Raw genomic sequence first — 14,120 nt, 5'->3', positions numbered from 1 at the left:
CCCCCCCTCCCACAGCTGGTGCGTGATAATGCAGACCTTCGCTGTGAGCTGCCAAAGTTGGAGAAGAGGCTTCGGGCTACAGCTGACCGGGTTAAAGCCCTGGAGGGTGCACTGAGAGAGGCCAAGGAGGGGGCGATGAAAGACCGCCAACGCTACCAGCTGGAGGTCGACCGGATCAAGGAGGTGGTCCGCACGAAAAACACCCCGCGGCGTTCACACACCGCCCAGATCGGTGAGTGTCCCACACCCCCACACACCCCACAGGGCACCGTCCCAGCAGGGAGTGACCACAGGGAGTGTCTGAGAGGGCACTGACCCACCAGGCACTGACCCACCAGGGCACTGTCCCACCAGGGCACTGACCCACCAGGCACTGACCCACCAGGCACTGACCCACCAGGGCACTGACCCACCAGGCACTGACCCACCAGGCACTGACCCACCAGGCACTGACCCACCAGGGCACTGTCCCACCAGGGCACTGTCCCACCAGACACTGTCCCACCAGACACTGACCCACCAGACACTGACCCACCAGGCACTGTCCCACCAGGCACTGTCCCACCAGGGCACTGTCACACCAGACACTGACCCACCAGGCACTGACCCACCAGGCACTGTCCCATCAGGGCACTGACCCACCAGGCACTGTCCCACCAGGGCACTCCCACCAGACACTGTCCCACCAGGGCACTGTCCCACCAGGCACTGTCCCACCAGACACTGACCCACCAGGGCACTGACCCACCAGGGCACTGACCCACCAGACACTGACCCACCAGGGCACTGTCCCACCAGGGCACTGTCCCACCAGGCACTGTCCCACCAGGGCACTGTCACACCAGGGCACTGTCCCACCAGGGCACTGTCCCACCAGACACTGTCCCACCAGGGCACTGTCCCACCAGGCACTGTCCCACCAGACACTGACCCACCAGGGCACTGACCCACCAGGGCACTGTCCCACCAGGGCACTGTCCCACCAGGCACTGACCCACCAGACACTGACCCACCAGGGCACTGTGCCACCAGGCACTGTCCCACCAGACACTGTCCCACCAGGGCACTGTCCCACCAGGGCACTGTCCCACCAGGGCACTGTCCCACCAGACACTGTCCCACCAGGGCACTGACCCACTAGGGCACTGTCCCACCAGGGCACTGACCCACCAGACACTGTCCCACCAGGGCACTGTCCCACCAGGCACTGTCCCACCAGGCACTGTCCCACCAGACACTGTCCCACCAGGGCACTGACCCACCAGGGCACTGTCCCACCAGGCACTGACCCACCAGGCACTGTCCCACCAGGCACTGACCCACCAGGCACTGTCCCACCAGGGCACTGTCCCACCAGGGCACTGACCCACCAGGCACTGTCCCACCAGGCACTGTCCCACCAGGCACTGACCCACCAGGCACTGTCCCACCAGGGCACTGTCCCACCAGGGCACTGTCACACCAGACACTGACCCACCAGGCACTGACCCACCAGGCACTGTCCCATCAGGGCACTGACCCACCAGGCACTGTCCCACCAGGGCACTCCCACCACACACTGTCCCACCAGGGCACTGTCCCACCAGGCACTGTCCCACCAGACACTGACCCACCAGGGCACTGACCCACCAGGGCACTGACCCACCAGACACTGACCCACCAGGGCACTGTCCCACCAGGGCACTGTCCCACCAGGCACTGTCCCACCAGGGCACTGTCCCACCAGGGCACTGTCCCACCAGGGCACTGTCCCACCAGACACTGTCCCACCAGGGCACTGACCCACCAGGCACTGACCCACCAGGCACTGACCCACCAGGCACTGTCCCACCAGGGCACTGACCCACCAGGCACTGACCCACCAGGCACTGTCCCATCAGGGCACTGACCCACCAGGCACTGACCCACCAGGCACGGACCCACCAGGCACTGTCCCACCAGGCACTGACCCACCAGGCACTGTCCCATCAGGGCACTGACCCACCAGGCACTGTCCCACCAGGGCACTCCCACCAGACACTGTCCCACCAGGGCACTGTCCCACCAGGCACTGTCCCACCAGACACTGACCCACCAGGGCACTGACCCACCAGGGCACTGACCCACCAGACACTGACCCACCAGGGCACTGTCCCACCAGGGCACTGTCCCACCAGGCACTGTCCCACCAGGGCACTGTCACACCAGGGCACTGTCCCACCAGGGCACTGTCCCACCAGACACTGTCCCACCAGGGCACTGTCCCACCAGGCACTGTCCCACCAGACACTGACCCACCAGGGCACTGACCCACCAGGGCACTGTCCCACCAGGGCACTGTCCCACCAGGCACTGACCCACCAGACACTGACCCACCAGGGCACTGTGCCACCAGGCACTGTGCCACCAGGCACTGTCCCACCAGACACTGTCCCACCAGGGCACTGTCCCACCAGGGCACTGACCCACCAGGCACTGTCCCACCAGGCACTGTCCCACCAGGGCACTGTCCCACCAGACACTGTCCCACCAGGGCACTGTCCCACCAGGGCACTGACCCACTAGGGCACTGTCCCACCAGGGCACTGACCCACCAGGGCACTGTCCCACCAGGCACTGTCCCACCAGGCACTGTCCCACCAGACACTGTCCCACCAGGGCACTGACCCACCAGGGCACTGTCCCACCAGGCACTGTCCCACCAGGCACTGTCCCACCAGGCACTGACCCACCAGGCACTGTCCCACCAGGGCACTGTCCCACCAGGGCACTGACCCACCAGGCACTGTCCCACCAGGCACTGTCCCACCAGGGCACTGACCCACCAGACACTGTCCCACCAGGGCACTGACCCACCAGGGCACTGACCCACCAGACACTGTCCCACCAGGGCACTGACCCACCAGGGCACTGACCCACCAGGGCACTGTCCCACCAGGGCACTGTCCCACCAGGGCACTGACCCACCAGGCACTGTCCCACCAGGCACTGACCCACCAGGGCACTGTCCCACCAGGGCACTGACCCACCAGGCACTGTCCCACCAGGGCACTGTCCCACCAGACACTGACCCACCAGACACTGTCCCACCAGGGCACTATCCCACCAGACACTGTCCCACCAGGGCACTGACCCACCAGGGCACTGACCCACCAGGGCACTGTCCCACCAGGGCACTGACCCACCAGGCACTGACCCACCAGGCACTGACCCACCAGACACTGTCCCACCAGGGCACTGTCCCACCAGGGCACTGTCCCATCAGGCACTGTCCCATCAGGCACTGACCCACCAGGGCACTGACCCACCAGGGACTGACCCACCAGACACTGACCCACCAGGGCACTGTCCCACCAGACACTGACCCACCAGGGCACTGACCCACCAGACACTGACCCACCAGGGCACTGACCCACCAGACACTGACCCACCAGGGCACTGTCCCACCAGGGCACTGTCCCACCAGGCACTGTCCCACCAGGGCACTGTCCCACCAGACACTGTCCCACCAGACACTGACCCACCAGGGCACTATCCCACCAGGGCACTGACCCACCAGACACTGTCCCACCAGGCACTGACCCACCAGGCACTGACCCACCAGGCACTGTCCCATCAGGGCACTGACCCACCAGGCACTGTCCCACCAGGGCACTCCCACCACACACTGTCCCACCAGGGCACTGTCCCACCAGGCACTGTCCCACCAGACACTGACCCACCAGGGCACTGACCCACCAGGGCACTGACCCACCAGACACTGACCCACCAGGGCACTGTCCCACCAGGGCACTGTCCCACCAGGCACTGTCCCACCAGGGCACTGTCCCACCAGGGCACTGTCCCACCAGGGCACTGTCCCACCAGACACTGTCCCACCAGGGCACTGACCCACCAGGCACTGACCCACCAGGCACTGACCCACCAGGCACTGTCCCACCAGGGCACTGACCCACCAGGCACTGACCCACCAGGCACTGTCCCATCAGGGCACTGACCCACCAGGCACTGACCCACCAGGCACGGACCCACCAGGCACTGTCCCACCAGGCACTGACCCACCAGGCACTGTCCCATCAGGGCACTGACCCACCAGGCACTGTCCCACCAGGGCACTCCCACCAGACACTGTCCCACCAGGGCACTGTCCCACCAGGCACTGTCCCACCAGACACTGACCCACCAGGGCACTGACCCACCAGGGCACTGACCCACCAGACACTGACCCACCAGGGCACTGTCCCACCAGGGCACTGTCCCACCAGGCACTGTCCCACCAGGGCACTGTCACACCAGGGCACTGTCCCACCAGGGCACTGTCCCACCAGACACTGTCCCACCAGGGCACTGTCCCACCAGGCACTGTCCCACCAGACACTGACCCACCAGGGCACTGACCCACCAGGGCACTGTCCCACCAGGGCACTGTCCCACCAGGCACTGACCCACCAGACACTGACCCACCAGGGCACTGTGCCACCAGGCACTGTGCCACCAGGCACTGTCCCACCAGACACTGTCCCACCAGGGCACTGTCCCACCAGGGCACTGACCCACCAGGCACTGTCCCACCAGGCACTGTCCCACCAGGGCACTGTCCCACCAGACACTGTCCCACCAGGGCACTGTCCCACCAGGGCACTGACCCACTAGGGCACTGTCCCACCAGGGCACTGACCCACCAGGGCACTGTCCCACCAGGCACTGTCCCACCAGGCACTGTCCCACCAGACACTGTCCCACCAGGGCACTGACCCACCAGGGCACTGTCCCACCAGGCACTGTCCCACCAGGCACTGTCCCACCAGGCACTGACCCACCAGGCACTGTCCCACCAGGGCACTGTCCCACCAGGGCACTGACCCACCAGGCACTGTCCCACCAGGCACTGTCCCACCAGGGCACTGACCCACCAGACACTGTCCCACCAGGGCACTGACCCACCAGGGCACTGACCCACCAGACACTGTCCCACCAGGGCACTGACCCACCAGGGCACTGACCCACCAGGGCACTGTCCCACCAGGGCACTGTCCCACCAGGGCACTGACCCACCAGGCACTGTCCCACCAGGCACTGACCCACCAGGGCACTGTCCCACCAGGGCACTGACCCACCAGGCACTGTCCCACCAGGGCACTGTCCCACCAGACACTGACCCACCAGACACTGTCCCACCAGGGCACTATCCCACCAGACACTGTCCCACCAGGGCACTGACCCACCAGGGCACTGACCCACCAGGGCACTGTCCCACCAGGGCACTGACCCACCAGGCACTGACCCACCAGGCACTGACCCACCAGACACTGTCCCACCAGGGCACTGTCCCACCAGGGCACTGTCCCATCAGGCACTGTCCCATCAGGCACTGACCCACCAGGGCACTGACCCACCAGGGACTGACCCACCAGACACTGACCCACCAGGGCACTGTCCCACCAGACACTGACCCACCAGGGCACTGACCCACCAGACACTGACCCACCAGGGCACTGACCCACCAGACACTGACCCACCAGGGCACTGTCCCACCAGGGCACTGTCCCACCAGGCACTGTCCCACCAGGGCACTGTCCCACCAGACACTGTCCCACCAGACACTGACCCACCAGGGCACTATCCCACCAGGGCACTGACCCACCAGACACTGTCCCACCAGGCACTGACCCACCAGGCACTGTCCCACCAGGGCACTGACCCACCAGACACTGACCCACCAGGGCACTGACCCACTAGGGCACTGTCCCACCAGGCACTGACCCACCAGACACTGACCCACCAGGCACTGTCCCACCAGGGCACTGTCCCACCAGGGCACTGTCCCACCAGGCACTGACCCACCAGACACTGACCCACCAGGGCACTGTCCCACCCGGGCACTGTCCCACCCGTGCACTGTCCCACCAGGGCACTGACCCACCAGGACACTGACCCACCAGGCACTGACCCACCAGGGCACTGTCCCACCAGACACTGACCCACCAGGCACTGTCCCACCAGGCACTGTCCCACCAGGGCACTGACCCACCAGGGCACTGTCCCAGCAGGGTACTGACCCAGCAGGCACTGACCCACCAGGGCACTGACCCACCAGGCACTGACCCACCAGGGCACTGTCCCACCAGACACTGACCCACCAGGCACTGTCCCACCAGGCACTGTCCCACCAGGGCACTGACCCACCAGGGCACTGTCCCAGCAGGGCACTGACCCAGCAGGCACTGACCCACCAGGGCACTGACCCACCAGGGCACTGTCCCAGCAGGCGGTCAGTGGTAAGGGGGGAATTAACATTCTGTGTTTGTTTACTGAGAACATTAAACACATCTCAGGTTATCATGGAGGCATTTCAGCCAAACTGACTGTGGGTGTGTGCACCTCAGTGATCGCGTGTGTGTGTGTGTGTGTGTGTGTGGGTGTGTGTGTGGGTGTGTGGGTGTGTGTGTGTATGAGAGAGAGAGAGTGAGAGAGAGAGTATGTTTGTGTGTGTGTGAGAGAGAGAGAGAGTGTGTGTGTGATTCTGTGGGTCTCTGTGGGAGTGCTTTTGTCTGTGTCTCTGAGAGTGTGTGTATGAAAGAGGGAGTGTGTGTGTTTGTGTGTGTGAGTGTGAGAGATAGAGAGAGAATGTGTCTGTGTGTGTATGAGAGAGAGAGCGAGAGAGAGAGTATGTGTGTGTGTGTGTGAGAGAGAGAGAGAAAGTGTGTGTGAGAGAGAGAGTGTGTGTGATTCTGTGGGTCTCTGTGGGAGTGCTTTTGTCTGTGTCTCTGAGAGTGTGTATGTGTGTGTGTGTGCGCGTGTTTGAGTGTGTGAGTGTGAGAGAGAGAGAGAGAGTGAGAGAGAGAGAATGTGTCTGTGAGAGAGGGAGAGAGTGGGTGTGATTCTGTGGGTCTCTGTGGGAGTGTTTTTGTCTGTCTCTGTGAGAGTGTGTGTGTGTGTGTGTGTGTGTGTGTGTGTGTAAGAGAGAGAGAGTGAGTGTGTGATTCTGTGTATCTCTGTGACAGTGTTTGTGTCTGTGTCTCTGTGAGAGAGTGTGTTAGAGAGAGAGAGAGTGAGGATGTCTGTGTGTGTGTGTTTGAGAGTGTGTGTCTCTCTGCGTGTGAGGGACAGCGCCTGTGTGTGTGTCTCTCTGTATCTGTGTACGTACAGCTCCCTGACCTGTCACGGTCAGGCGTAGTCGCAACATTGTGTGCACGTAGCACCAAGGCACCCCGGAGAGGAAAATTCTCTTTAAAACCCTCTGGCTCACGTACAGAAGTGAGTGAGTGTGTGATGTTCAGTCGCCCACAGACATCAGAGGTGTTGTCTATCATTCATATTGGGGATGGGGGGGATGGAGCTGACAATGTAGGCAGTGATGGTCTCTTGTGAGGCGGGACAGAAAGGCCTGTGCTTACAGCTGGATCCCCGCGGGTGGGACTGGGATGGAGCAGAAACAGCCCTTCAGGTTTTCAGTCACATCTCCCTCGGTCAGTCTCCTCTGCTCCAGGGTAAACAGCCTGTCCCATCTCGCTCAGTCACCGAAACCCTCCAACCGCCCCTCCCTTCCCCCCCGAGGGAGGGTAATGTCCTGGTAAATCACGCCCCTCTGTCACACACCACACCCCGTCACCCCCCCGGATAACGCGGGTTCCAGAGCTGCACACAGCACTCTCGCGGCCTGGGGCTGACTGAAGGGCGTTACACAGTCCCAGCAACATCTCCCCAGCTGTTAGTGCTCAGTCAAGACTCTCTGTGTGTGTCTCTCTCTCCCTCTTTCTCTCACTCTCTTTCAGCCAAGCCAGTGCGCCCAGGATACCATGCAGCCTGCTCTCCGGTCAGCACCCATGGGCTCTATCACCCAAGTACATGCACCTACAGCAACACACTGTTTCAGAGCTGCCAGCCCATGTACGTACCAGGACTGGGGGACCACACCACAGACAAATAGTAAGTAAAATACATCTGGAGGGCCGCTCCCTCAGCACTGACCCTCCCACAGCACCCGCTCCCTCAGCACTGACCCTCCCACAGCACCCGCTCCCTCAGCACTGACCCTCCCACAGCACCCACTCCCTCAGCACCGACCCTCCCTCAGCACCGACCCTCCCTCAGCGCTGACCCTCCCACAGCACCCACTCCCTCAGCACTGACCCTCCCACAGCGCCCGCTCCCTCAGCACTGACCCTCCCACAGCGCCCGCTCCCTCAGCACTGACCCTCCCACAGCGCCCGCTCCCTCAGCACTGACCCTCCCACAGCGCCCGCTCCCTCAGCACTGACCCTCCCACAGCAGCCGCTCCCTCAGCACTGACCCTCCCACAGCACCCGCTCCCTCAGCACCGACCCTCCCTCAGCACCGACCCTCCCTCAGCGCTGACCCTCCCACAGCACCCACTCCCTCAGCACTGACCCTCCCACAGCGCCCGCTCCCTCAGCACTGACCCTCCCACAGCGCCCGCTCCCTCAGCACTGACCCTCCCACAGCGCCCGCTCCCTCAGCACTGACCCTCCCACAGCAGCCGCTCCCTCAGCACTGACCCTCCCACAGCACCCGCTCCCTCAGCACTGACCCTCCCTCAGCACTGACCCTCCCACAGCACCCGCTCCCTCAGCACTGACTCTCCCACAGCACCCGCTCCCTCAGCACTGACCCTCCCACAGCACCCACTCCCTCAGCACTGACCCTCCCTCAGCACTGACCCTCCCACAGCGCCCACTCCCTCAGCGCTGACCCTCCCACAGCACCCAGTCCCACAGCACTGACCCTCCCACAGCACCCACTCCCTCAGCACTGACCCTCCCACAGCACTGACCCTCCCTCAGCGCTGACCCTCCCACAGCACCCGCTCCCTCAGCACTGACCTTCCCACAGCACCCACTCCCTCAGCACTGACCCTCCCACAGCACCCACTCCCTCAGCCCTGACCCTCCCACAGCACCCACTCCCTCAGCACTGACCCTCCCTCAGCACCCACTCCCTCAGCCCTGACCCTCCCTCAGCTCCCACTCCCTCAGCCCTGACCCTCTGACAATGCAGCGATTCCCTCAGTCTCAAATGTGAGTCAGGAGGAGCTGTTAATGTTATCTCAGGTGGTTTGGTGATGTTCTGACCTCTCTCTCCATCTCTCTCTCTCCCTCTCTCTCCCCCCGTCTCTCTCTCCCCCCCCCCCCCTCTCTCCCCCCCTCCCTCTCCCCCTCTCTCCCTCCCTCTCTCCCTCCCTCTCTCTCTCCTAGCACTCTGAGTGGCAGCTGTCCGAGCGGGTCAGTGTTGTCCGGAGACAGTTTCCGTGTGTGCCCTCGACATGTGCCTGACAACGGTGAGGGGTCCTCCTCCAGAACATGGCGCCTGGGCTCATCGCTGAACCGTCACCCCACGACCTGCTTCAGCTGACTTCAGCTGGGTGTGGGGGTAGTGGGTTCGCGGAGGGGGGTGGTGGTGGCTGGGGGCTGACTGGGGTAATGTCCAGGCTGCAGGGAGGTGAGGTGTCAGGTCCAGGCTAACACGGGGGGCGGGGGGGGGTGAGGTAGCTGTGTCACGCAGTGACGCAGGGTCAGGTACACAGGAGATGTCTTACCCACCGAGTTCATGGGTGACCCAGGGCAGGGTGGAATCAGGAATCAGGGGCTTAATGTCCCCACAGCCCGGACTGTATCGTCCTCTTTGTTTTCTCATCACTCTCTGCGTTTCTCTTTTTCCGCTCTCCCCCCCCCCCCCCCTCCCCCCTCTCTCCCCCCCCCCCCCCCCCCCCTCTCTCCCCTCCCCCCTTCCCCCCTCTCTCCCCTCCCCCTCTCCTCCCTCCATCCACCTCTCTCTCCCCTCCCTCCATCATCTCTCTCTCCTCCCTCCATCCACCTCTCTCTCTCTCTCCCCCATCCACCTCTCTCTCTCTCTCCCCTCCCTCCATCCACCTCTCTCTCTCTCTCTCTCTCCCCTCCCTCCATCCACCTCTCTCTCTCTCTCTCTCTCCCCTCCCTCCATCCACCTCTCTCTCTCTCTCTCTCCCCCTCCATCCACTCTCTCTCTCTCTCCCCTCCCTCCATCCACCTCTCTCTCTCTCTCTCTCTCCCCTCCCTCCATCCACCTCTCTCTCTCTCTCTCTCTCCCCCATCCATCTCTCTCTCTCTCTCTCTCTCTCCCCCTCCCTCCATCCACCTCTCTCTCTCTCTCTCTCTCCCCCATCCATCTCTCTCTCTCTCTCTCTCTCTCCCCCTCCCTCCATCCACCTCTCTCTCCCTGTGACCACCCCTTCCCCCTCTCTCTCTCTCCCTGTCTCTTCCTCTCCCTCAGGCAATGAAACTGACATCAATGAGAACCGGTGAGTGAGATCTTCTCTGACCCCCCCCCCCCCCCCCCCGGCTCGATCTGAGGGCCATCTCATATTTACCCCAACCCCTCTGCCCCCCGCTCCCTGACCCACACCGTGTGTACCCCGCTCCCTGACCCACACCGTGTGTACCCCCGCTCCCTGACCCACACCGTGTGTACCCCCGCTCCCTGACCCACACCGTGTGTACCCCCGCTCCCTGACCCACACCGTGTGTACCCCCGCTCCCTGACCCACACCGTGTGTACCCCCGCTCCCTGACCCACACCGTGTGTACCCCCGCTCCCTGACCCACACCGTGTGTACCCCGCTCCCTGACCCACACCGTGTGTACCCCCCGCTCCCTGACCCACACCGTGTGTACCCCCGCTCCCTGACCCACACCGTGTGTACCCCCGCTCCCTGACCCACACCGTGTGTACCCCCGCTCCCTGACCCACACCGTGTGTACACCGCTCCCTGACCCACACCGTGTGTACCCCCGCTCCCTGACCCACACCGTGTGTACCCCCGCTCCCTGACCCACACCGTGTGTACCCCCGCTCCCTGACCCACACCGTGTGTACCCCGCTCCCTGACCCACACCGTGTGTACCCCCCGCTCCCTGAACACCGTGTGTACCCCGCTCCCTGAACACTGTGTGTACCCCGCTCCCTGACCCACACCGTGTGTACCCCCGCTCCCTGACCCACACCGTGTGTACCCCCGCTCCCTGACCCACACTGTGTGTACCCCCGCTCCCTGACCCACACCGTGTGTACCCCCCGCTCCCTGACCCACACCGTGTGTACCCCCGCTCCCTGACCCACACCGTGTGTACCCCGCTCCCTGACCCACACCGTGTGTACCCCCGCTCCCTGACCCACACCGTGTGTACACCGCTCCCTGACCCACACCGTGTGTACCCCCGCTCCCTGACCCACACCGTGTGTACCCCCCGCTCCCTGACCCACACCGTGTGTACCCCCGCTCCCTGACCCACACCGTGTGTACCCCGCTCCCTGACCCACACCGTGTGTACCCCCCGCTCCCTGACCCACACCGTGTGTACCCCCCGCTCCCTGACCCACACCGTGTGTACCCCCGCTCCCTGACCCACACCGTGTGTACCCCGCTCCCTGACCCACACCGTGTGTACCCCCCGCTCCCTGACCCACACCGTGTGTACCCCCGCTCCCTGACCCACACTGTGTGTACCCCACTCCCTGACCCACACCGTGTGTACCCCCGCTCCCTGACCCACACCGTGTGTACCCCCGCTCCCTGACCCACACCGTGTGTACCCCGCTCCCTGACCCACACCGTGTGTACCCCCGCTCCCTGACCCACACCGTGTGTACCCCCGCTCCCTGACCCACACCGTGTGTACCCCCGCTCCCTGACCCACACCGTGTGTACCCCCGCTCCCTGACCCACACCGTGTGTACCCCCGCTCCCTGAACACCGTGTGTACCCCCGCTCCCTGAACACTGTGTGTACCCCGCTCCCTGACCCACACCGTGTGTACCCCCGCTCCCTGACCCACACCGTGTGTACCCCCCGCTCCCTGACCCACACCGTGTGTACCCCCGCTCCCTGACCCACACCGTGTGTACCCCGCTCCCTGACCCACACCGTGTGTACCCCCGCTCCCTGACCCACACCGTGTGTACCCCCCGCTCCCTGACCCACACCGTGTGTACCCCCCGCTCCCTGACCCACACCGTGTGTACCCCCCGCTCCCTGACCCACACCGTGTGTACCCCCCGCTCCCTGACCCACACTGTGTGTACCCCGCTCCCTGACCCACACCGTGTGTACCCCCGCTCCCTGACCCACACCGTGTGTACCCCCCGCTCCCTGACCCACACCGTGTGTACCCCGCTCCCTGAACACCGTGTGTACCCCCGCTCCCTGACCCACACCGTGTGTACCCCCGCTCCCTGACCCACACCGTGTGTACCCCCCGCTCCCTGACCCACACCGTGTGTACCCCCGCTCCCTGACCCACACCGTGTGTACCCCCGCTCCCTGACCCACACCGTGTGTACCCCCGCTCCCTGACCCACACCGTGTGTACCCCCGCTCCCTGACCCACACCGTGTGTACCCCCCGCTCCCTGACCCACACCGCGTGTACCCCCGCTCCCTGACCCACACCGCGTGTACCCCCGCTCCCTGACCCACACCGCGTGTACCCCCGCTCCCTGACCCACACCGTGTGTACCCCGCTCCCTGACCCACACCGTGTGTACCCCCGCTCCCTGACCCACACCGTGTGTACCCCCTGTCCCTGATCCACACCGTGTGTACCCCCGCTCCCTGACCCACACCGTGTGTACCCCCGCTCCCTGACCCACACCGCGTGTACCCCCGCTCCCTGATCCACACCGTGTGTACCCCCGCTCCCTGACCCACACCGTGTGTACCCCCGCTCCCTGACCCACACCGTGTGTACCCCCCGCTCCCTGAACACTGTGTGTACCCCCGCTCCCTGACCCACACCGTGTGTACCCCCGCTCCCTGACCCACACCGTGTGTACCCCCACTCCCTGACCCACACCGTGTGTACCCCCACTCCCTGACCCACACCGTGTGTACCCCCGCTCCCTGACCCACACCGTGTGTACCCCCACTCCCTGACCCACACCGTGTGTACCCCCGCTCCCTGACCCACACCGTGTGTACCCCGCTCCCTGACCCACACCGTGTGTACCCCCGCTCCCTGACCCACACCGTGTGTACCCCGCTCCCTGACCCACACCGTGTGTACCCCCGCTCCCTGACCCACACCGTGTGTACCCCCGCTCCCTGACCCACACCGTGTGTACCCCCGCTCCCTGACCCACACCGTGTGTACCCCCCGCTCCCTGACCCACACCGTGTGTACCCCGCTCCCTGACCCACACCGTGTGTACCCCCGCTCCCTGACCCACACTGTGTGTACCCCCGCTCCCTGACCCACACCGTGTGTACCCCCGCTCCCTGACCCACACCGTGTGTACCCCCGCTCCCTGAACACTGTGTGTACCCCCGCTCCCTGACCCACACCGTGTGTACCCCCGCTCCCTGACCCACACTGTGTGTACCCCCGCTCCCTGACCCACACCGTGTGTACCCCCTGTATCTAACCCCCTGTCCCTGGGAGTGGGGGACGGTGTAGAGGGAGCTTTACTCTGTATCTAACCCCCTGTCCCTGGGAGTGGGGGACGGTGTAGAGGGAGCTTTACTCTGTGTCTAACCCCCTGTCCCTGGGAGTGGGGGGACAGTGTAGAGGGAGCTTTACTCTGTATCTAATCCCCTGTCCCTGGGAGTGGGGGACACTGTATAGTGAGCTTTACTCTGTATCTAACCCCCTGTCCCTGGGAGTTGGGGGATGGTGTAGAGGGAGCTTTACTCTGTATCTAACCCCCTGTCCCTGGGAGTGGGTGGACAGTGTAGAGGGAGCTGTACTCTGTATCTAACCCCCTGTCCCTGGGAGTGGGGGACGGTGTCGAGGGAGCTTTACTCTGTATCTAACCCCTGTCCATGGGAGTGGGGGACGGTGTAGAGGGAGCTTTACTCTGTATCTAACCCCCTGTCCCTGGGAGTGGGTGGACAGTGTAGAGGGAGCTGTACTCTGTATCTAACCCCCTGTCCCTGGGAGTGGGGGACGGTGTAGAGGGAGCTTTACTCTGTATCTAACCCCCTGTCCCTGGGAGTGGGGGGAAAAGTGTAGAGGGAGCTTTACTCTGTATCTAACTCCCTGTCCCTGGGAGTGGGGGACGGTGTAGAGGGAGCTTTACTCTGTATCTAACCCCCTGTCCCTGGGAGTGGGGGACGGTGTAGAGGAAGCTGTACCCTGTATCTAACCCCCT

At 64.1% G+C, this 14,120-nt stretch overlaps 1 protein-coding gene across 1 annotated transcript in view; it reads left to right on the top strand.

The window, feature by feature from the left end:
• The window catches only part of LOC132808962 (prolow-density lipoprotein receptor-related protein 1-like), a 56,700-nt gene that overhangs the window by 36,326 nt on the left and 6,254 nt on the right, over positions 1-14,120 (top strand). The window contains exons 8-10 of the mRNA XM_060822355.1: positions 16-232; positions 7,755-7,908; positions 9,195-9,277. Of these exons, the coding sequence (XP_060678338.1) occupies positions 16-232; positions 7,755-7,908; positions 9,195-9,277 (454 nt within the window). The remainder of the gene's footprint in view (positions 1-15; positions 233-7,754; positions 7,909-9,194; positions 9,278-14,120) is intronic.

Source organism: Hemiscyllium ocellatum (assembly GCF_020745735.1).
Source record: "Hemiscyllium ocellatum isolate sHemOce1 chromosome X unlocalized genomic scaffold, sHemOce1.pat.X.cur. SUPER_X_unloc_3, whole genome shotgun sequence".
Taxonomy (NCBI): Eukaryota; Metazoa; Chordata; class Chondrichthyes; order Orectolobiformes; family Hemiscylliidae; genus Hemiscyllium; species Hemiscyllium ocellatum.
This window is presented reverse-complemented; position numbering and strand designations above follow the sequence as displayed.